Genomic DNA, 19,429 nt, shown 5'->3' on the forward strand with positions numbered 1-19,429 from the left:
CCCTGAAAAGTGATAGATCCATTCAATGACGTCAAAGCTATTTTTTCAAGTCAAACTTTGGCGATTGAACTGATTTGTAATCATTTGAAAATTGATTGAAACTATTAAGCAAATGACAATGAATTATCACAATAATGAACACCACGAAAAAAGTTATGCTCTCAAAAATAGTTACCCTTATTTTTGTTTTCAACTTTTTTAATAACTTCCGCACATCAAAAATGAATTAGAACATGATATCTATTTGTAATATTTCTTGAATTCTTATTTCATAAAAAAAATCGCCGTTCCCAAATGCAGCGTTATTGCCAAAAAGAAAATATTTCAAAAAAATTCAATTTGAAAGAATGATTTATGATTTATTCAATAAATAAATTAGACATGCTCAGCACGATATGCTATTTTTTCTTTCTATCTGTCACAAAAAAAAAAAAAAAAAAAAAAAAAAAAAAAAAATACTCGACACAGATATTTTTTTTCGACCGACACGATTCATCAAAAATTTCTTTGTAGCAAAGGCCTAAATGTACACATTCTTTTTATTGAATGTTTTTTTATCAATAAATTAAAAACTTGGGTCATGAAAAATTGTGTAATGGGTGGAAAAACAAATATTTGGTTATGTCAACTGTAGACGAAAACAATTTAAGTTTATCTTCCGATAATCTGTGGTTAAATAACTTTTGATGTTATTAGCCACAATATATTTGTGTTGCTTTATTGTGAAATGCGAAGTTGGTTCATATCCGCTCAAAGAAAATTCATTTCATTCAACATTGAATGCACAAATTTCAAAACTTTCAAACTCAATATTACAAATAAATATTAAAAATGCTGAATTTTCTCCATATTTTTTTCATACGATTTTTGTATCTTGCAAACTAAGTTTGGAATTTGATTTTTTAATGTTGGAGAAATTAATAATCATTATGTTATTGAAAGATATTTCATCATATGCAATTGTTGCTCCTTCTATACCAGAAAAAGAAATCCTTTTTCGAAAAGGGAAAGTCCAGATCTTAACAGGTTTTTACAGATTAAACATATTTTTTTCTTTTACTGAGCATTTCAACCTTTAAACCAGAGTTCGACACATCTTTAAGTTCCCCCATGGACGTTGCAATTATACTACGCAGGCCTATTAAGAAGATGGAGAGCCTTTCTTTTGAAATACATTCCATAGAAAATACATTTGAAAGAAACAACTTTGAAATGGCATGGACAACTTTTATCGTGTTTGTTTTTGTAATTTACATTTTTTTAAAACAGAAAATAGCAGTTATATTCGCGAACATTAAAAATGAAACTAAAGTTATTGAAACAATTCTTTGTTTGGAAGATACGAATGTATGTGAAGGCTTTCTTTGCTCAAGGATTTTATTGGCTTATGCCTTTATGTTTTTATTGAAAAAAAAATATTATAACTTTAGATTAATGAGATATCTACAGGAAGCTTTAAAGAGAATAAACAAGTTTATTTATTATCTGGAACAGTTCTGAAAAATCTTCAGTCTTCACCAAAAATTGAAGAAGAAAACCACAAAGAAACTATGCTTTTGGAGCCCGTTGAAGGATGTCTCGTTGATATCTTTGTCAATTCGAGTTTCAAAGTTACATGCGAAACAGATTCCACGGGACATTTCGCAGTGTGTATTGCTGGAGATAGCATTGAAAGCAAAGACTCAAACAAAGAAAGAAGAATCTTTTATGTTGCTTCAACGGAACAATTCAATGGTATGACACAGCAAGTACAGATTGAACAGGCAGTTGCACATTCAAATAAACACAAGAATATTGTTGAACAGCCTGCCGTTGTACTATTGCTAAAAGAGTCACATACACCTTCAACTAAGTTGGATCCATCTTCAACAAACAACATTATTTCATCTGTTTCTGCAAATTCACAAGTGCAAAGCCTTCCTGTGATGATGCGCTCGCAGGCACCATCTGCTTCTTCCAACTTACCAGTGGGTCTTGCAGCTACGCAAGGCACAATTACTGGTGTTGTGTGTCTCGACTGCAACGACAGCAATACCTGCGGTCCGTATCCACTGCATCCAGTTATCGATGCGCGTGTGTATCTGCGCATAGACGACCAGCCTGCAGTGCAGGTGGCAGGCACAGACGCCTACGGGCATTTCTCGTTCGACGTAGAGGCGCAGACCAGCGGAACAGTCGCAGTCGTGATCGATTGTGATTCACCAGAAGACGAGGATACGTACCACACGAAGACGTTCACTATTTCAAACGTTCAGCCAGGACAGGTAATCAGCAGCGATCTTCCATTCGACTGTGAAGATAGGTGCAATGCGTTGCAGTGCGAAAGAAGGGCTGTTGTCGTAAAGCTCTGCTACACATGCGACAACATCACTTGCATTTCAGTAGACCCAGGCTCAGAGGAGCAAAGGCTGCTGTACCGACGTCATGTCGCTCTGGTTCTCAAGTCGAGTGAAATCCCTCCTGACGGGCAGCCTGTGTATTTCACATACACAGACGAAAATGGGTCAGCTATTCTTTACGATGTCTGCTATGACACATACACACTGATTGTAGATGGAGCTGGGATTGACCCGACGGTGGAGAGAGACATAGTCATCGATCAGAACACAGAGCAGCCAACCCGAGTGACGTATCTGCGCAGCGAGCTGTGCCAGTCCCAGGTCAGCGTGCATGTCTGCCTCGATTGCCAGCATCAAGGAGTTTGCAGCGACCAGCCTCTTCCGGAAACACATGTTGTAGTGCTTGACAGTTCGGGCGCAAATGTAGCAGAGGGTACAACGGAAGCCAATGGAGATGTATCATTCACATTAACTCCTCCGTTTAACGGATACGTGCAACTGCTTCCAAATTGCCAAGTTGACGATAGCTCGATGCTAATCCAGCCTTTGGAAATCACTGAAAGTAGCACGAACGTGAGAATCGATTTTCCTATCGTTTGCGAAGATCTATGCCAAAAGCCATGCGATGTAGGTGATATCCATGTTGTTGCCTGCATCACCTGTGATAACAGCAATTGTGCAAAGGTTGAACAGCAACCTGGAACATTTAGCGGGTTCACAGTTGTGGTCAGGCAGATCTTCAATCCAAGTGGAGGAGACCTGTTTGAGCAGACATTGCAACTTAGCGATGAAGGAGAAGCGTTCATCCCGCAAGTGTGTGTTGGAGAATACGAAGTGACGCTGTATGATCCATCTGGCTACTCTGCAGCATCAAACGTTATCAATCTGCAGCCTGGCGAGCTTGCGAGAGTCGAGCTTCTGTTTAATGATTTCTACCAATGCATGATCACCATCAATGGGCACGTTTGCTTGGACTGCGACAGAACTGGGACATGTTCTCAGGACTCTCCGCCTATTTCGGACGGCTATGCCGAGCTGAGAACGTTAGACGGCTTTGTCTATGGCAGAGTGCTTCTTGATCCCAACGGCGACTTTCAGATAGCACACGAACCTTCGTCAGATCTGATGATAGATCTGACAGTCAACTGCCCAGAATATGCTGGTGGGCCAGAACAACACCAAGTCTTTTATGATCCTAACCTCGCTCCAGGAAGTACGGTTTTCCATGACTTTGCGGTCTATTGCTACGACCGTTGCGAAGACCAGTGTTCTCCGGTCTTTGCGACAATCGTGCTGTGCTACAGCTGCTATGGCGGTCAATGCACAGAGTTTCCCGAAGGCTCTCAAGGGAGAGCCATGCTGGATTCGCGGATGATTCGTTTGGAGCCTGATCAATCTGAGCCGGGACCTGATGGAGGAGTGCACATTGCGTCAACAAATTCCGATGGGGTGGCTGCATTTGTTGATATATGCGCTCAAAGTTATATTCTCACAGTTGTTGGCGTTAATGAGCCAGATTTCGTCATGCCTGTTAGATTCACCCCAGAGGATCCAAACCCGACTGTAGAGGTCGTTCTTGAGAACCAAGAATTGTGCACATCTCATATTACTGGCGTGGTGTGCCTTGATTGCGAAGAAACAGGCACTTGCTCATCAGATTCACCAAAGTTTCTCGATGTTCCCATCAACATTTATGATGAAACTGGATCTCTAGTTGCTAGCGACAAAACTACCGAAGGCGGCTCTTTCGATCTTTCTGTTTTAATGCCGTTGAACGGACGAATTGAAGTATCTGTTCCGTGCGAAAGTACGGCTGGAGGAGAAAACCCCCAAGTTTTCAACTATCTTTTGGAAGTCACTGAACCCAATCAAGATCAATCTTTTGAATTCCCCGTTTTCTGTGTGGATGATTGCCCTCCTCCTCCTTGTCAGAGCGTCGACGTAGCTATCGTTCTGTGCTATTCCTGCACAGACGGAGAGTGCCAGCCTTTCTCAGCAGATTCACCAGCCCTGCTTGCACTCAGCAATCGGGATGTGGAGTTGATCAGCATTAATCCTGGGCCAGACGATCCGACAATTTGGTTTGCGAGGACAGATAGCACAGGAACAGCACACTTTTATTCTATTTGCGAAGGCGACTTGACGATGATAGTCAGCGGCGTTGGCAGAGAAGAGGATCACACGGAGGAAATTCACGTTCAGAGCGGGGAACAACCAGAATTTCTTGTTCTGTTGCGCTCTGATGAGTTCTGTGCAGCGACCATATCTGGAATTGTGTGCTTAGACTGTGAGCAGCAAGGCGCATGCACAGCAGCATCACCCAGACTCTCTGATGTGACTGTGACGTATTCGTCTGCTGGGCAGCAGCCTTTGGCAGTGATTACTGACTCAACAGGATATTACTCGATGACTGTGGAAGTTCCAGCAACTGGCACTCTGACTGCAGTTGTTGATTGTGCTGCCACAGAAGGCGGAGCAACACCGCAGGTTTTAAGCCGAACCATTTCAATTGATCAACCAGCAACTGAATTGGAGATTAATTTCACTCCATATTGTGCAGAGGAATGCAGCGATCTTCCAGTTGAGAACTTCTCTGTTTCGTTCTGTTTGGATTGCGATGACAACGGTACGTGCGACGAAAATCAAATTGAAGGAGCCTTTGACAATATGAATGCTGTGCTGACAACTCCCTTGCCCAACGACGATCCGATGAAAACAGTTGCTTCAGCTCCAATTCGAGGATCGGCTGCTTCGTTTGTTGGAGTTCCAGCAGGTGTCTACTATTTGTTTATAGCGCCATTCCCCACAGCAGAAGATACAGGAATGAAGTTTGTGAAGGAAATAACTGTGAACGTTGGAAGCGAAGAAGAACCGGTGGAACTTCAGAATTTGCCTATCTTTAATCATGTTTTGTGCTTAACTAACCACGTTATCACTGGAACCGTGTGCTATGATTGCTTCCAGAATGGATCTTGCACAGCTCCAGCTGAAGGAATGATAATAACAGCAACAAACGATGCAACAGGCGAAGTTGCACAAGCTGTTACAGACAGCAACGGAGTTTATTACATTTATCCAGCAACAAGCGGAGTTTTCAATGTGAGTGCAGATCTCAGCTTCTGCGAAAACGAAGTGAATGAATTGAGCAGAGATTATGTGAGAGGAACCTCGTCTGTCAACGTCATAGTGAACCAGCAGTCGACAACTGGGCGCGAGCACATTGCTGATCTGATGCCTTTCTGCGAAGTGGAGTGTTATCGGCCAGTTTCTGGATGCGTCTTCTGCGATGTGCACCACAACGGTACTGACGAAATGTGCAACGGAGATGGATTTGAAGGCGTGGTTGTTGTGCTGCTTGACGAAAACAATGACGTGCTCGCAGAAACACTGACAGATGAGAACGGGCACTACACATTCATCGGGGTGCTTCCCGGGAGCTATACGGCAGTGGGCATAGATGTTCCAGCGTGCGGAGGGAACAATGGAAGTGGAGATGGAAACCGGACAAATGTGACTGTTCCTTTTGATGTCTTTCCGGAAGATGAAGAGGCAATAGTTGATCTTCCAGTGAATGAAACAGGCAACGGTGGATACATTGCAGGGAGAGTGTTATTAATGTGCCAATTTCATTCTTTGAATTCGACCGATCTGAACAATGTTCAACTGAATAACCTGAGCTGCAATTGTCAGTCAAGTTCATCTGATCCTTGGCCGATTCCTCCGTGTCCTCCTATTCGTCCGACGCCATGTCCGAAATGTCCTTGTTCAACTTTTCCTTCCTATTCATCTGATTGTAATGAAAACTCAGTGAATGACAATCCAGTTGATCTGGCCCTGCAAGAGTTCACAAGTGATTGGCTAAAGAAAAGACAACTTAACGAAGCAAGCTACCTTAATAATGTGCAAAATGAAAAGAATTGGATAGATTCTCTTGTGCATCCACTGGGAAATAATCAACCTTCAATTCGTGCTTTGGAAGCTATGAATCAGCGAGTGATACCGAAAAGCAAAGCTCAGTCTGAACGTTATTTGCCTGAATCGCTTTCTATTCAGAATCCATTTGGATGTTTTGCTAGTCCAAGAGAATTTCGAGCATATACAAATTGCAATTGCACAGGAAACCTTTCAGTCGCAGCTGTTGTTAATGTTACATATCCAATTCCGTCTGGGAGCGCGATACTGACTGTCTCAGAGAATGGAACAGGTAAAGTTCCAAATGGAACGAACACAACAGAATTGGTGAGAGGGCAATTCATTTTTACTGAATTAAGAGCAGGCTCCGGTTATACTTTGAACATATCATTACCAGCTGGATCACAAGTTGACTTTGAACACTCGGTTATTCCTGATGCAATGCAGCCAGTTTATCAGTATCGTGTGGGTGATCAGCCGACATACGTATCTTTTGGTCCGATGACGCTCAGCGACGAGTCAGAAGAAGGCATCGATGGACTGGTGCTTGTTGTGATGAACGAAGACTTGTGTGCTGATTTTGATGCTGATATTGTGATTAACAGATTGAGCGTGTTGGATGAGAATGTTTATGAATTGAATGACCCTTCATATAATTATCTTGTGGCAGATGATTCAAAAAGTGTGGAATCATCCTTTGAAGAAGCTAGCAACAATATAAAAGAGGTGAAAATCACAACAGTTGCAAAAAAGAAAGTGTTCAATGGCAATAAAGAAAGCAATGAACAAAATGGCTCGCAACAGCGCAAAAGCATATCAAAGCAGACTGAAGAGAAGAAATCAAATGAAGATGCGAAAAATAAAATGATGCGAAAACCTCTGAAACAACAATCACAAACAAAATTGCCGCAAGTTTCGGAGACTGTTGTATCTAAGCCACCCAAGGAAAAGGACACAAAAATATCTCGTCTGAAAAGATTGAAGGAAGATTCACAAAAGCAAACAACGAAAGAAGTTGAAAATGCAAAAGAGGACTTACTTAAAAAGAAGAGCAAAATTCGAGTTAGAAATTAATATTTCAGATTTTAATTCGAATTATGGAAAAAGAAAGAAAGAAATTGATGAGATAAAAGCGTTTTTCTGAAGATTGAAAAAAAATTTATATCTGCAAGTGTTGCAAATTTCTTCACTTTTTGGATATAACTTAAAATACTTCGGAAATTTAATTTTCTTTTTTCTTTTTCTTTTTCTTTTTAAAACTTTATAATCGCATGTGTTGAAAGAGGCGATTTTTTATTCTTTTGCATCAGTTGCCAAATAGAAATCGTTTCATAGCTATTTTTTGATTCCTTAATTTCAATGTGACTAAAATTTCATAATATTTGTTGAAATTATTATTATTTTTTTTCATGTTTGATTTTTTAATTATTTTTTTCAGAATTATTTTTGTTGAACTATGCTCCTAAAAATTTGATATGTTTTCATAATACTTGCATGTAAATAGCGCTCGCAAATACATGCTTTAAATATATTTATTTTATCTGATGTTTTTAAGTTGTGCTGATAGGTTTTCTTAAATTTAAGTTTGCATAAATATTTTTCAATACAAATTTATAAATGTTATGTTATGTTTTCAACTAAGACTTTTTGTGTACGATCTTTCAACCTCTTGATTCCTTTCTCAATCAAAAATGGTTGACAATTTAAAAGTTGTGCTTTTATTTTTATAATTAATTTAAAGCATTCAATGATTAATTATTCGTTCCATCATGAAAAAGTTATTTTTACCTCAATATCAATTCATTTTTCTTTAACGAAAATAATTCAAGATTATCTTCTTGATTATTTTCCAATCACCGTAATATTGTACAAATTCATTAAACCTCAATAGCATCAACATTATTTCGCAGACGAAACCCAAGAGTTATTGCAATGAGTTCAGAAAACGTGAAGTGGAAGATTTGAGTTGGAAAGAAAAGCTATTTGACATTAAAAATTATTAAAAACAGATTCAAAGGAAATAAATGCAGAAAATAAGAGCCGAAGCAAATAGTTGATTTTTTTGATATTTTGCGGAGACGCATATGTCGTATGTGGGATCCCAGAGGCACCGAGATGAAATACGAACACCTTGATCTTTTATCTCTCCTAATGTGACTTGACAAGCAAATTTATATCTGGTGTAATGCAATTCTACAATTAAAAGTCGTGTGAGCATAGTAATTAAAAGAAATCTTAAACAATAAATGGAAAATGCTAGCAAAGAAAAACCGCTTATTTGTGTTAAGATCTCTTGACTAATGTTCTTTGAAACTTTTGGAGCCATTGCTGCATCATATGTTGCATCTTTTAAAACACTTTCCAAAACGTCTTCAGCGATTTTTTGAATTTTTTCAAAAGAAACTCTAAAAAATCTCATGATAATCTGAAACGTTGCATATTTGGATTTTAACTTTCACACTTCTCTTTTTTCAAAGGTCCAAGTTGATAAGTGTTTTCAACCAAAACTGTTCTGCCTTCCTCTTCCATCATTTTAAAAGATGAAATACAACTGATAGATCGTATTTACCCCAATTTTTATAGCTGGCAAAAAATGGTTCATTGCTGCAAAATGCAAAACATTATATGAATGTTGATGAAATGAGAAAAAGATGAAAATTGATCAAAAATTACACACTTCAAAATATTCAAAAACTTGATTTCTTATCAAGATGGATGATTGCTGCACTTTTGTCCAATGCTCCACTGAAAAAGTTTTATAAATTATTATTCTTTTGAAAAGAAACTATTTAATTGTGTTTTATAATTTTGAATTTACCGATTTTTTATTTTGAAGAAAATAGGAAGAATGTCCAACCAAACCGACGATAACGAAAATTCTATCAGTTTTTGCGATCGCACGTTAGGTTGTAAGAGTTTATCAAGATCGAAAACAACTTTTGGGAATTTCTTCAAATCAGAAACAGCTTCGTCAATACGCTTTCCCCTTAAACAAGTGCAGTCATTCAACGTGAATTTTAAATCCGATGAAAAAGAATTGGTGCTAAGGAGAGATTATTTTAATTCACTTATATCTTATTATCTTTCGTCTGCACATCAAAACGATTCAATTTTTGAGGATAATGAATGCAATGCTTTTTTCTCAAAAAATAACAAAGGAGAAGATGTTAAGGAAGTCGAAGAGCTCATGAATGAATATTCAAAAAAGCAATGCGCGAGATGCGAAAAAACTAATAAAAAAATATATTGTGAAGATCAGAAAAAAGATGAAGAATTTTCACAAAATCGTTGTGAACGAGCAGAAATAGAAGGAAAGGAGAGCTGGTACGATGAAATTTGCAAGAATGATAATAAAGTTATCGAAGATATAAGTCAAATTGAGATGATAAGCAAACTTGGAAGAGATTATTTTGAATGGAAAAAAGAAATGAAAGAAAGGCTGAAGAAGAAAGAAGACGATCGAGGAACATTAAAACAAGACAGTTTTAGGAAGCAAACAATTTATGACAACAAGCAAATTTCGAACAGTTACATCAATGAGCATAAAACTTTTTACTCTTTATCTTTTCAGCCCAGAGATAAAAGTACATCTTTTTCATTCATGTCTTCATCAACCAATTCATCATCATCAACTTCCTCTTCTTCATCGTCTTCTTCTTTATCACCACTTTCCATATTTCCTTCTCCTTCTCCTTCCTCAACAATTCTTCTTCTCAATGCTTCTCATGAACATAGAACTTCCTCGTCTCCAGTCTTGCAATCATCATCCAATTTGCCTCAACACAATTTGTTTGAATCATCACTTGATCCTTCATATTCTCCAGTTGTAGAAACAACAACAGCAGAAAATCCCATTCAAGCCCGCCTCAAAGAATCCGAAAGTGTACCAGATGACTATGCATCGTCAGAGGAGCTGCTGGCACGGACGCTGGAGCGGTGGAGTGTGCTGCGGAAGAAGTTCCAGGGAGTGAGTGTGGATTGCGAGGTGACTGTGGATGGGAGAAGGGAGACGCTGGTGGAAGAGGTGGAAGAAAGAATGATGAGAAAGAGGTGGGCGCAGCAGGATGTGGAAGTGAGGAGGAAAGGGGAGGAATGGGGTGCTTTGGGAAGGAGGGGAGAGAAGAAGAAGAAGAAGAAGAAGAAGAAAGGAGAGGAAGAGAAGGAGAAATACGAAGAATGTATGGAAAATGCAAAAGAAGGAAATTTTGAAGCACAAGAAGAAGAAGAAGAAGAAGACGATAACAGCACAGCAAATGTTGAATCATTTGCAGCTTTGAAAAGAAAAGAATGGAAGAAGCAGATTGCTGAAGCGAGGCTTTTTTTGAAGCGGTTTGGGGTGTGGGTGAGGAAAGAGATGTTTTCAGACGAAGAAGAAGAAGAAATGTGGGACGCAGCTGAAGAAGCAGAGCAGAGAAGAGAGATGAAGAATGACAGGAAAGAGGGGCTGAGGGAGAACATTGGAAATATGGATTCAGAGTCAATGAAGCAATTGTTGAAGGAGAATGAAGAGGAAGGCAGAAAGAGAGAGATAGAGAAAGCGGAAGATTTATCATCAATCGGTGAAGCTCAGTTGAATCAAAATATCAACTGCACATTTATTGGTTGTAACCAAGTTGACAAACAAGAAGACAAAACCAGCTTTCTTTTAACACAGACGACTCAGGATTCATTTGAATCTCCATTAATTTTGAGTGATCCTTCATTTCCTTTGCCAGAAGCATCATGTGAACAAGATGGCAGAAAGGCTGCTTTGAGGCATTCAGAAGTGAATCTTCTGTCTCATTTGCTTTTGTCGTTTTCTGAAGCACCGTCACCTTTTGAGACATATTCTGTTGTTTTTCAAAATTATTCTTCTCTTTCGTTATCTTCTTCAAATTCTTCAAATTCTTCTTCATATTCTTCTTCAAATTCTTCTTCTTCAACTTCATATTCTTTTTCTTCTCCACATTCTTCAGATTTCATATCTTCTTCTCGTTTATTTCCTTCAAGCCAACAAATTACCTCAAAACAAGAGAGATTAGCAAGTGACTTCAAACAAACAGATCAAAATCTTCTTTCATTTGCTCCATGTTCTGATGGAAATGATGATGAATTCGAATGTTTTTTCCCTTTCAATGCTGAAAGATTTCCAATGACTTCTTCTTCTTCTTCTTCTTCTTCTTCTTCAAAAGATTCATCATTTATTTCTTTTTCTTCCTCTTCTTCTTCTTCTTCTTCCATTCCTCCATTGAATTCCTCACAAACCCACAATTTTGAGCTTCCGATGTGGGTTCAAGTGAAACGGAGATACAGTTTCCATCCAATGGTGACTGATCTTTCAACACAATCTCCGCTTTATTCAATTCTTCTGCTGAAATTGACGTCTTCATCGACATCGGGCAAAGCTTATCTGATTAATTCTGGCTGTTGTGGTTATGATACTGGTTCTGATTCATTTTCAATATCATCTTCGAATTCTACTTTTAATTCCTCTTCTTCTCATTTGTTATTATCATCAGTACCTTATTTATCATATTCATCTCAGTTAAAATCTTTAATAACAGATGATTGTTTAGCATCTTCTTCTTCTTCCTCTTCTTCTTCCTCTTCCTCTTCTTCCTCTTCTTTTCGTGCTTTGTCTCTCATCCACCATCAGAACCAGCGCCATCAGCAGCAGAAGAGGAGGTTTTGCAAAGTGAGCAGGCAAATCTGGTTTGAGCGCCAGTTTCGACAGACAAGCTGGTACTCGAAATACCCCTGGGTATTTGACAGGCCTGTCTGCTGAAAGACTCATTGGAGAGAAGAGTTTATTAGATGATGTTGAGGAATTTGCTGAAATGTTATAGTACTTTATGATAGTTAGGTTTTTTTGTAAAAAAGAAAATTTAGTCATTAATAATTGTTATGTTTTAGTTTGTGAAAACCTTATTTTCTTCTTTTTCATCTTTATTATTATTATTATTATTATTATGGAATCACTCTGCTTTTGTGATGCATTATGTGCTGTGTTTGAATTTACAAAATTAAAATTTGAGAAACTTTACTTAACTTGAATATTATAGACTTTAACATTACTTGAAATTTTAGATGACGTATAGGTTTTTTAATTTTGTATGAGTGCAGACACAGTAAAAAATGCCTGAGTTTTTTTAAGTTTTGATTTTTTTGTGAAGAGGAAAAAAAATGTCAAATACCCATTACTTTTATTTTATCAAGAATATTGCACAAAATAAACATTTTGTCTTTTAAGGATTTCGAATATATTAATAAATACTTTTTGTTTGTTAGAACTTCAAATTATTAAAGAAGGGCATAGATAAGTTATTTATTGTAAATTTCTTAATCAGCACTGACGGCAAAATAATTATTCTGTTCATAAAAAATTTGCACAAACGTAAATAACAGAATTATGAATAATGGAATCACGCTATTTCAAATCTTTTTTCCCGAATCACGTTACCTCCAAATAAGTGAAAAAAACGCAAAAAATTGAAATTTGACACTTTCAGAAAACGCTAATGGGACAATAAATTTTTGAAGTCAAAAACATAAAAGCAAATATTATAGATACAGATGTTTTTCACATTGCTGTTTAGCTCAATATATGCAACAAATTTGGTTGAACTCATCAACAATGATCCCAAAGCACTGTGGAAGGCTGTCGAATATCCAAGAGAAATGATTACAAGAGCAAAAATGTTTGCCATGAGTGGAGATAAAACAACATACAAAGCACCAAAGAAATATTTCGCACCAGATCCATCCACAGTCCCCGTATCCTTTGATGCACGAAAAAAATGGCCGAACAAGTTGTCCCCAATTGCAGACCAAGGAACAGTGTGCGGTGGCTGCTGGGCTTTTGCATCAGCAGAAGCTGTTGGAGATAGATTCAATATCAAAGGCTGCCCAAAAGGCGTTCTTTCACCACAAGATTTGATTTCTTGTGACAAATATGACAATGGTTGCGATGGAGGTGCAGGAGATACATCAATGAGATGGATAGCAGATCATGGAGTTGCAACAGAACAATGCTTGCCATATGTTTCAATTAAAGGAAGAGTTCCAGCCTGCCCAGCCAGATGCATGAATGGATCATCAATTACAAGATACAAAATCGACAAAATGCAAGTCTTTCATATGGACGACGTTCAAAAGGAACTCATGGAAAATGGCCCATTAGCTTTCAATTATCGTCTTTATGAAGATATGATGCATTATAAATCAGGAATTTATCATCATTTGCATGGAAAAGACATGGGCGGAAGACATGCAGTTTTGTTGATTGGATGGGGAGTTGAAAATGATGTTCCATACTGGCTCATCCAAAATTCATGGGGTGCTGATTGGGGAGAAGCTGGGCACTTTAGAATGCTTAGAGGCGTTAATGAATGCGGTTGCGAAGAAGGATTTTATGCTGGAAACGTAACATGCTAGAAATATTAAAAGTTTAATATTTAGCTTATGAATCCTTCAACAGCTTGAAATTTGAGGCCTTCGTTTCGAAATCATTTAGAGAATTAGTTTCTTTTTCTTTTCTTTTCTTTTTTTTCATATCTGTATTTCAATCCATTTTTAAATTTAAGAGAATTAATTTTTAAAATATTGAATATAATCATACAATGTTAAATAATTTTATAAAGCTAATGCTTTGATATAAACGTAATGTTTCAATGACCTTATGCGTCCGTCACACTTTTTACCAAACAATAATCAAAAATGAAAAAGCAGGAACTTTGAAAAGATACCACAAACATTTTCGAGATTAATTTGCTTCATCTATTGCAATATAGCAAGTAACATATCATAATCATTCAATTGTTGTTATATTTTCAATTTTAAGAATAATTGTTATGATCATAAACCAGTTTTAAATTAATATTATCAACCAAAATCATTGGATATTCACATTTCAAATTGACAATTATTAGCAAACCTAATTTCAAAAATTCATTCTCTGAAAGATAATATCCGTTGATTAAAAAATTTTTATATGCTTTAGAGATTTATAAAAGTGAATAAGATTTGCGTAGAAATTTATAACTTTTTGTCAATGAACTGTGAAGCAAAAATTTGGTATATGCTCTTTTTAAAGAAGTGTAATTTTTTTCTCTTTGTGTTGTGAAAGAGTGAAATGCAAGAAATATCTGAAATGGAAGTTAGATAGAAGAGCACAATCTCCAAGATAAGAAACAAAATATCACAAAGCGAAAACAAAGAAAATTTGGCGAGTGAAATTTGGAAGAAGAAGAGAAAAGCATGAATTGTATAGGGGAAAAAAAAAACTATTATTTAACTATTATTATTATTTACAATTCATCTCCTGGTTCGTCCAACTCAATAACATCTGTGAGAACAACTTTTTTGTAGTTGACAAGATACATTGGATTCTCTGGATCAAGCTGCCGTGCCATCTCAAAGTCCTTCGCTGCATCATCGAGCCTGTCAAGTGACTGTGAAAATTATCGATCACACAATAATAATCACATATATACACAAAAAGTGAATGATTTTAGTGAAAAATATTTGAAAATGAAAATTCATTGAATTAACAGTTAAAAACACGTGAAAATGCAAACTTTGAAAACAAAAGCTCTTCTGAAGAACGCCTTGGCATTATGCGGCTGAAGCTCGATCACCACATTGAAATCTTTTAATGAATCTAAGAAAAGAAAAGAAAAGAAGAATAAAGAAAAGCATATTTCATTTGAACAAAAACACAATGAAATAATATACAATCCAAATAAGCTTCAAAAACTAAGTTAAAAAAATTCTCCCAAACCTTCATATCTCTCCAGCATCTGCAGAGCCTTAGCTCTTTCGTGGATGAACGGCGCATACACTCCACTTTCCTCTATCGCCTTTGTCAGCCACTCCACAGCCTTCGCATACTCATGCAAACACGCATAGCACAATCCAATGTGATATAAACAGTCAGGCAAACATGAAGGAGTGGAAGAAGAAGAAGAGGTTGACTCAGATGTTGTGAGCTCACCTGCTGATGAAGACAAAGTTGGTGCTGCTGAAAGAAGATCAGCAAGCGCGTGGGTGTATCTCCTTCCGAAGTAGTATGAGAGGCCTCGACGATACAAAATACTGTTATTGAACGGAAATCGAAATGATTGATTCGGGGAAAAAAATAAATAAAAAAATACATGTGAATGATTGGTAATTAATAATATGTTCAAAATAAGGGGGGAAAACGAGGAAAAGGTTAATAAGTGGTGAAAGAAAATTAATATTTTTAATAAAAAATAAAACAAAGAAAAGAAGAATAAACACACTTTGCATCTCCCTTCCTCAGCTCATCTGCTCTTGTGAAATCCTTCACAGCTTTCTTGTACCTCTCCAGTTCGTGCCAGCACACGCCTCTGTTGAAGAAATACTCCCCCCGCTCTTCTTTCGCAATGGCACGTGTCAAATCGTCTATCGCCATGTCAAATCGCTTCAGAAACTTCCACGCCAATGAGCGAGTGTTCAGTAGATCCGCATCCACTCCATCATCCACATCCGCTTTCTGCTCAGTGCCATCTGCAGAAGCAGCAGCAGCAGCCGTTGAACCGCCTGCTTTTGAAGCGTTCGGCGCAGTCGAAGACGAGCTTGCAGACGCAGACGATGAAGAAGGCACAGCCACTTTTCCACCGTCTGCCTTCTTCGCAGCCCCACCTTCACCCCCAGCTCCTTCTCCGCTCTGTGCTGCCGCCTCCCTCTTCTTCCTTTCGAACTCCTCTTTGCTGAGCTCGATCGCCTTGTTGAGGTCGAGCAGCGCCTCCTCAGCTTTCTCCAGCTGCAAGTAGCACTGCCCGCGGTGGTAGTAGTCGCTCACACACGGCGGCCCGTCCTCGATGGCGCGGGTGAACGCGTCAACGGCCTCGGCGTGGTGTCCTGTGTCAGTCAGGATGATCGCCCGCGCCTCAAACAGCCGCCGGTCTGAGGAGTCCAGCATGATCGCACGCTCGATCGCGTCACTGGCTTCTGCAAAGCGCTGCAGGACACGCAAGACAAGCGACTTGTGGTAGAACGACGGGATGAATGTGCCGTCGCGGTCGATCGCGGAACTGAACTCGTGGTTGGCTTTCTCAAGCTCTGAGAGGAGAGATGTGGATGATTGAAGAAAGAAGAAGAAGAAGAAGAAGAAGAAGAAGAAGAAGAAGAAGAAGACATGGTCAAAAAAGAAGTAGAATATACAAAATACAATGGTGTTAATTACGTATCAAATAAAAATCTTGTTTTTGAAAATTAAATGACAAAATGAATGTGAATATTGGTTGTTTATCATTCATCAAATATTTCATATATCAAATACCTTCCAACTCCTCAAAGCAGAGTCCCCGTGCGTGGTAATACGCTGCGATGGTTGGGCAGAGCTCGATGGCTCTGTTGATGTCTTCCAGCGCCTCTTTGACATCTCCATTGTCTCTGCGGGCATTCCCCCTGTTGTAGTAATAGTTCGCGTTCTCCCCATCGAGCGCAATGGCGTCGTTGAAGTCCTTCTCTGCCTGGCTGAAGTGCTTCAGCGAGTAATGCGCCATCCCGCGGTTGTTGAAGTGGAACGGGTTCTTGAAGTCGATCTGAATGGCGCGGTCGTAGCAGTTCAGCGCCGTCTGAAACTCCCCTTTCTCAAAGTAGCAGAGCCCAAGGTTGTTCCACCCAGCAGAATCACTGTGCACAGAGGTTTTTGAATATAAAACAACAATATATGAGATAAGACAACAATGGAAAAATATTAAATATTTAGTTTGGCGCAAGTTTGAGAAATAAGGGGAATAAATAAAAATTAGATAAAAATATTTTTTGACAACGTTAAATATTGGTAATAAAAAAAAACCACCGGAAAAAAAATTGCAAAGAAGAACAAATTTTATTTTCTTCAAAGTAACACACTTTGGTGATGCTTCAGTGGCAGCAGTGTAATCTTGAATTGCTCTATCTAATTCTCCCATTTGTCGAAAGCAGCTACCCCTGTTAAATAATGCACGAAACGATCGAGGATTCAGTTTTAGGGCTGAAGAGTAATCTGTTAAAGCAAGTAATGTTTCGCCTTTGTCGAAATATGCAAGTCCTCGATTGAAATAATAAGCTTCACATTCAGGGTCAAGCTCAATTGCTGATGTCAGATCTTTCACACATTCATCTGCCAACCCTAACTTTCTAAAACAAACTCCACGTTGGCCTTTTTTAATTATTAGCAGATAGTTGTTAAATAACTTAAAACAACAAAAAATAAACCGTAATAACTTGCATTTCGAGGTTCAAGATTTATTGATGTCTTAAAATCAATAAGTGCTCTATTAGAAAAGTAATTAAAATATATTGAAAAATGCTCTCTCAAAATATTGAACGAAATTTTCAAACCTTTGAGGATTACTTTTTTTCATAAAGCATTGTCCCCTCAAGGAAAAACATTTCGCCCAAGATGCTTGACGCTCAATCGCATTGGAAAAGCAATGAATTGCTTCGTCAAGCTTGTTTTCTTTCATGTAATCAACAGCTTTTGTAAATAATCGTTTATAAAATAAAATAGAAAGTCAATACAAAAGTTAATACCTTGAACATATTCCTTTTTTGCGAGCCAATGATCCTGTTTGTCTTTCTTTTCTTTCTCTCTTTCGCGCGTTCCCCAGGCAAATGACATTATTTAAGCCCAACAACTTAACCTTAATATAATTTTGAATATACCATATTTATTTATTTTTGATTTATTTGATCGTTTTTTCAACATTAATGAATGAACGATAATATCAAATTTGATATTTTCAGTTGCAATGAAGAGCATATTAACAGAATTGCTGCTTCTTTACCAGAAAAGTATCAAAAGAGATGCGTAGATGCAATTATTCAATCACAATCAATGCATTCAAATGAGCCTTGTATTGAATTTGCAAATTCTTTGGATGCAAAAACGAAGGAGCTATTCAATAAACTTATTGAAATAGAACGATTTGAGTCATTATCTGTTGATCTTCAATTTTCTTCATCTTACAACACTTCGAGTAATATTGGAGAAGAAGCGACTTCAAATAGCACTTCTTCTCTATCTGCTCACGAATCAATTAATATGTATTCGGATTTTACACCAAGAGATCCTGATGTTCCTTTTCCAAAATGCGTGTGCGAAACTATCCTAAGTCAGGATTCTTGGAAAAACAGTGTATTCGAACCAATCATTGATTGCAATGGAATTCCAAATGAAGCTCTTTTTCGCCAAATGATAACCGGTAAAAATTTTGAAATTAAAGTTAACGAATCTCAAAGGCATTCTCTTGCAAAAAATATAATGAATCAGAATTTTAACACAGACGTTTGGCTTGGAAGCGATCAACGAGAGGTTATCGCAAGCTATTTCAAATTACTAGATCAATCTCATTTGAAAAATGCTTTTGTTGTGCTTCTTTCTATTTCAGGGGCTTTGTTCATTATAACTGTAGTTCTTTTAGTTGTGTTTTATATTACATCACTGTTAAAGACGCTTGGAGGGATTATATCTGTTGTTGTGTGTGCTGTCTTCACGTTTTTGTTGTTCTTTATAGCGACGTGGTTCAGCCATATCTACAATGCTCGCAAAAACTTGGACAGCGAAGAGCATTTCTCTTTAGTCCGTCCATCGGTCAGAAGATGTCTGAATAATCGTGTCTCTGACTGGAAAAAGGACGAAACGTATTGGTGGGTTCTGACAGAACGAGAAAGATGGGATCTCTTTAATTCCAAAGAAAAAGGCAATAAGGGAACGGAAGGTTCTTCTGGAAAACAGATTATTTCAACTGAAGGATCATGAAATACAAGTTTTGCTTGTGTAATATTAAATGTGTTGTTATGTTGTTATTAAATTTATTTAGATAATTTTATTTGGATATCATACATTTTTTGGATTATACTGTTTTTGTTGATGATATTTTTTGTTGCGCAAACGTTTCTTCGAGCTTTTGTCTTAATGATATTTACTGTTTCGAGTTATTTTTATTTATCAAATAAATGGTTTTATTTTTTTGATCACAATTTTTGTTTAATTTTTATCTTGATATTTTTTTTCAGATAATCATTTAACTCGTAGGCATTTTATGTATTTTGCTAATTTGAGTTTTAAATGAATAAAAATTGCTTATGTTTTTTGAGCTGACTATGTCAAATATCAACTTTATGAGCAACTGAAGATTTAAAGTATTTTTTTAAAAAAAGTTTAAAATTTAAAATAATTGAGTTTA

At 37.5% G+C, this 19,429-nt stretch overlaps 6 protein-coding genes across 6 annotated transcripts; 4 read left to right on the forward strand and 2 right to left on the reverse strand.

Annotated features, from left to right (window-relative positions):
- Positions 1-1,110: 1,110 nt before the first annotated feature.
- MONOS_5551 (uncharacterized protein) lies at positions 1,111-8,000 on the forward strand (the record flags this gene model as incomplete). The annotated part of the gene is made up of 3 exons (XM_067875710.1): positions 1,111-1,233; positions 1,270-1,347; positions 1,431-8,000. The coding sequence occupies 3 exons, from the start codon at positions 1,111-1,113 to the stop codon at positions 7,323-7,325; spliced, it is 6,096 nt and encodes a 2,031-aa protein (XP_067732027.1). The 3' UTR covers positions 7,326-8,000.
- Positions 8,001-8,134: 134 nt separating this feature from the next.
- MONOS_5552 (dynein light chain, Tctex-1 domain containing protein) lies at positions 8,135-8,818 on the reverse strand. Its single transcript, XM_067875711.1, has 3 exons — positions 8,713-8,818; positions 8,523-8,656; positions 8,135-8,444 (listed from the first exon to the last, which is right to left on the reverse strand). Exons 1-3 carry the CDS (start codon positions 8,781-8,783, stop codon positions 8,263-8,265), a joined length of 387 nt encoding a protein of 128 aa, XP_067732028.1. The 5' UTR covers positions 8,784-8,818; the 3' UTR covers positions 8,135-8,262.
- A 563-nt stretch (positions 8,819-9,381) lies between these two features.
- MONOS_5553 (uncharacterized protein) lies at positions 9,382-12,486 on the forward strand. Its single transcript, XM_067875712.1, has one exon. It carries the CDS (start codon positions 9,439-9,441, stop codon positions 12,013-12,015), a length of 2,577 nt encoding a protein of 858 aa, XP_067732029.1. The 5' UTR covers positions 9,382-9,438; the 3' UTR covers positions 12,016-12,486.
- A 317-nt stretch (positions 12,487-12,803) lies between these two features.
- On the forward strand, positions 12,804-13,664 carry MONOS_5554 (putative cathepsin B6 cysteine protease; the record flags this gene model as incomplete). The annotated part of the gene is made up of 1 exon (XM_067875713.1): positions 12,804-13,664. The coding sequence occupies one exon, from the start codon at positions 12,804-12,806 to the stop codon at positions 13,662-13,664; it is 861 nt and encodes a 286-aa protein (XP_067732030.1).
- Positions 13,665-14,304: 640 nt separating this feature from the next.
- Positions 14,305-17,881, reverse strand: MONOS_5555 (putative peptidase c14 caspase catalytic subunit p20). The gene is made up of 9 exons (XM_067875714.1): positions 17,775-17,881; positions 17,583-17,718; positions 17,457-17,515; positions 17,112-17,400; positions 16,534-16,889; positions 15,512-16,313; positions 15,010-15,323; positions 14,807-14,889; positions 14,305-14,680 (listed from the first exon to the last, which is right to left on the reverse strand). Exons 1-9 carry the CDS (start codon positions 17,860-17,862, stop codon positions 14,537-14,539), a joined length of 2,271 nt encoding a protein of 756 aa, XP_067732031.1. The 5' UTR covers positions 17,863-17,881; the 3' UTR covers positions 14,305-14,536.
- Positions 17,882-17,926: 45 nt separating this feature from the next.
- On the forward strand, positions 17,927-19,383 carry MONOS_18582 (uncharacterized protein). The gene has a single exon (XM_067871614.1). It carries the CDS (start codon positions 17,956-17,958, stop codon positions 19,000-19,002), a length of 1,047 nt encoding a protein of 348 aa, XP_067732032.1. The 5' UTR covers positions 17,927-17,955; the 3' UTR covers positions 19,003-19,383.
- Positions 19,384-19,429: the final 46 nt, after the last annotated feature.

This window comes from Monocercomonoides exilis (genome assembly GCF_001643675.1).
Source record: "Monocercomonoides exilis strain PA203 chromosome Unknown scaffold10-1930038, whole genome shotgun sequence".
Classification (NCBI taxonomy): domain Eukaryota; phylum Preaxostyla; order Oxymonadida; family Polymastigidae; genus Monocercomonoides; species Monocercomonoides exilis.

Excerpts from the sequence above, each read along its gene's own strand:
- MONOS_5552 (XM_067875711.1), bottom strand. The coding sequence starts at position 8,783 with ATGATGGAAGAGGAAGGCAGAACAGTTTTGGTTGAAAACACTTATCAA. Across the intron at positions 8,657-8,712 it reads GGACCTTTGAAAAAAGAGAA|AGTTTCTTTTGAAAAAATTC; the intron begins GTGTGAAAGTTA and ends GAGATTTTTTAG. Across the intron at positions 8,445-8,522 it reads GATCTTAACACAAATAAGCG|AATTGCATTACACCAGATAT; the intron begins GTTTTTCTTTGC and ends TTTTAATTGTAG.
- MONOS_5553 (XM_067875712.1), top strand. The coding sequence starts at position 9,439 with ATGAATGAATATTCAAAAAAGCAATGCGCGAGATGCGAAAAAACTAAT.
- MONOS_5555 (XM_067875714.1), bottom strand. The coding sequence starts at position 17,862 with ATGTCATTTGCCTGGGGAACGCGCGAAAGAGAGAAAGAAAAGAAAGAC. Across the intron at positions 14,890-15,009 it reads GATGCTGGAGAGATATGAAG|ATTCATTAAAAGATTTCAAT; the intron begins GTTTGGGAGAAT and ends TTCTTTTCTTAG. Across the intron at positions 14,681-14,806 it reads GAAGAGCTTTTGTTTTCAAA|TCACTTGACAGGCTCGATGA; the intron begins GTTTGCATTTTC and ends TAATTTTCACAG.
- MONOS_18582 (XM_067871614.1), top strand. The coding sequence starts at position 17,956 with ATGAACGATAATATCAAATTTGATATTTTCAGTTGCAATGAAGAGCAT.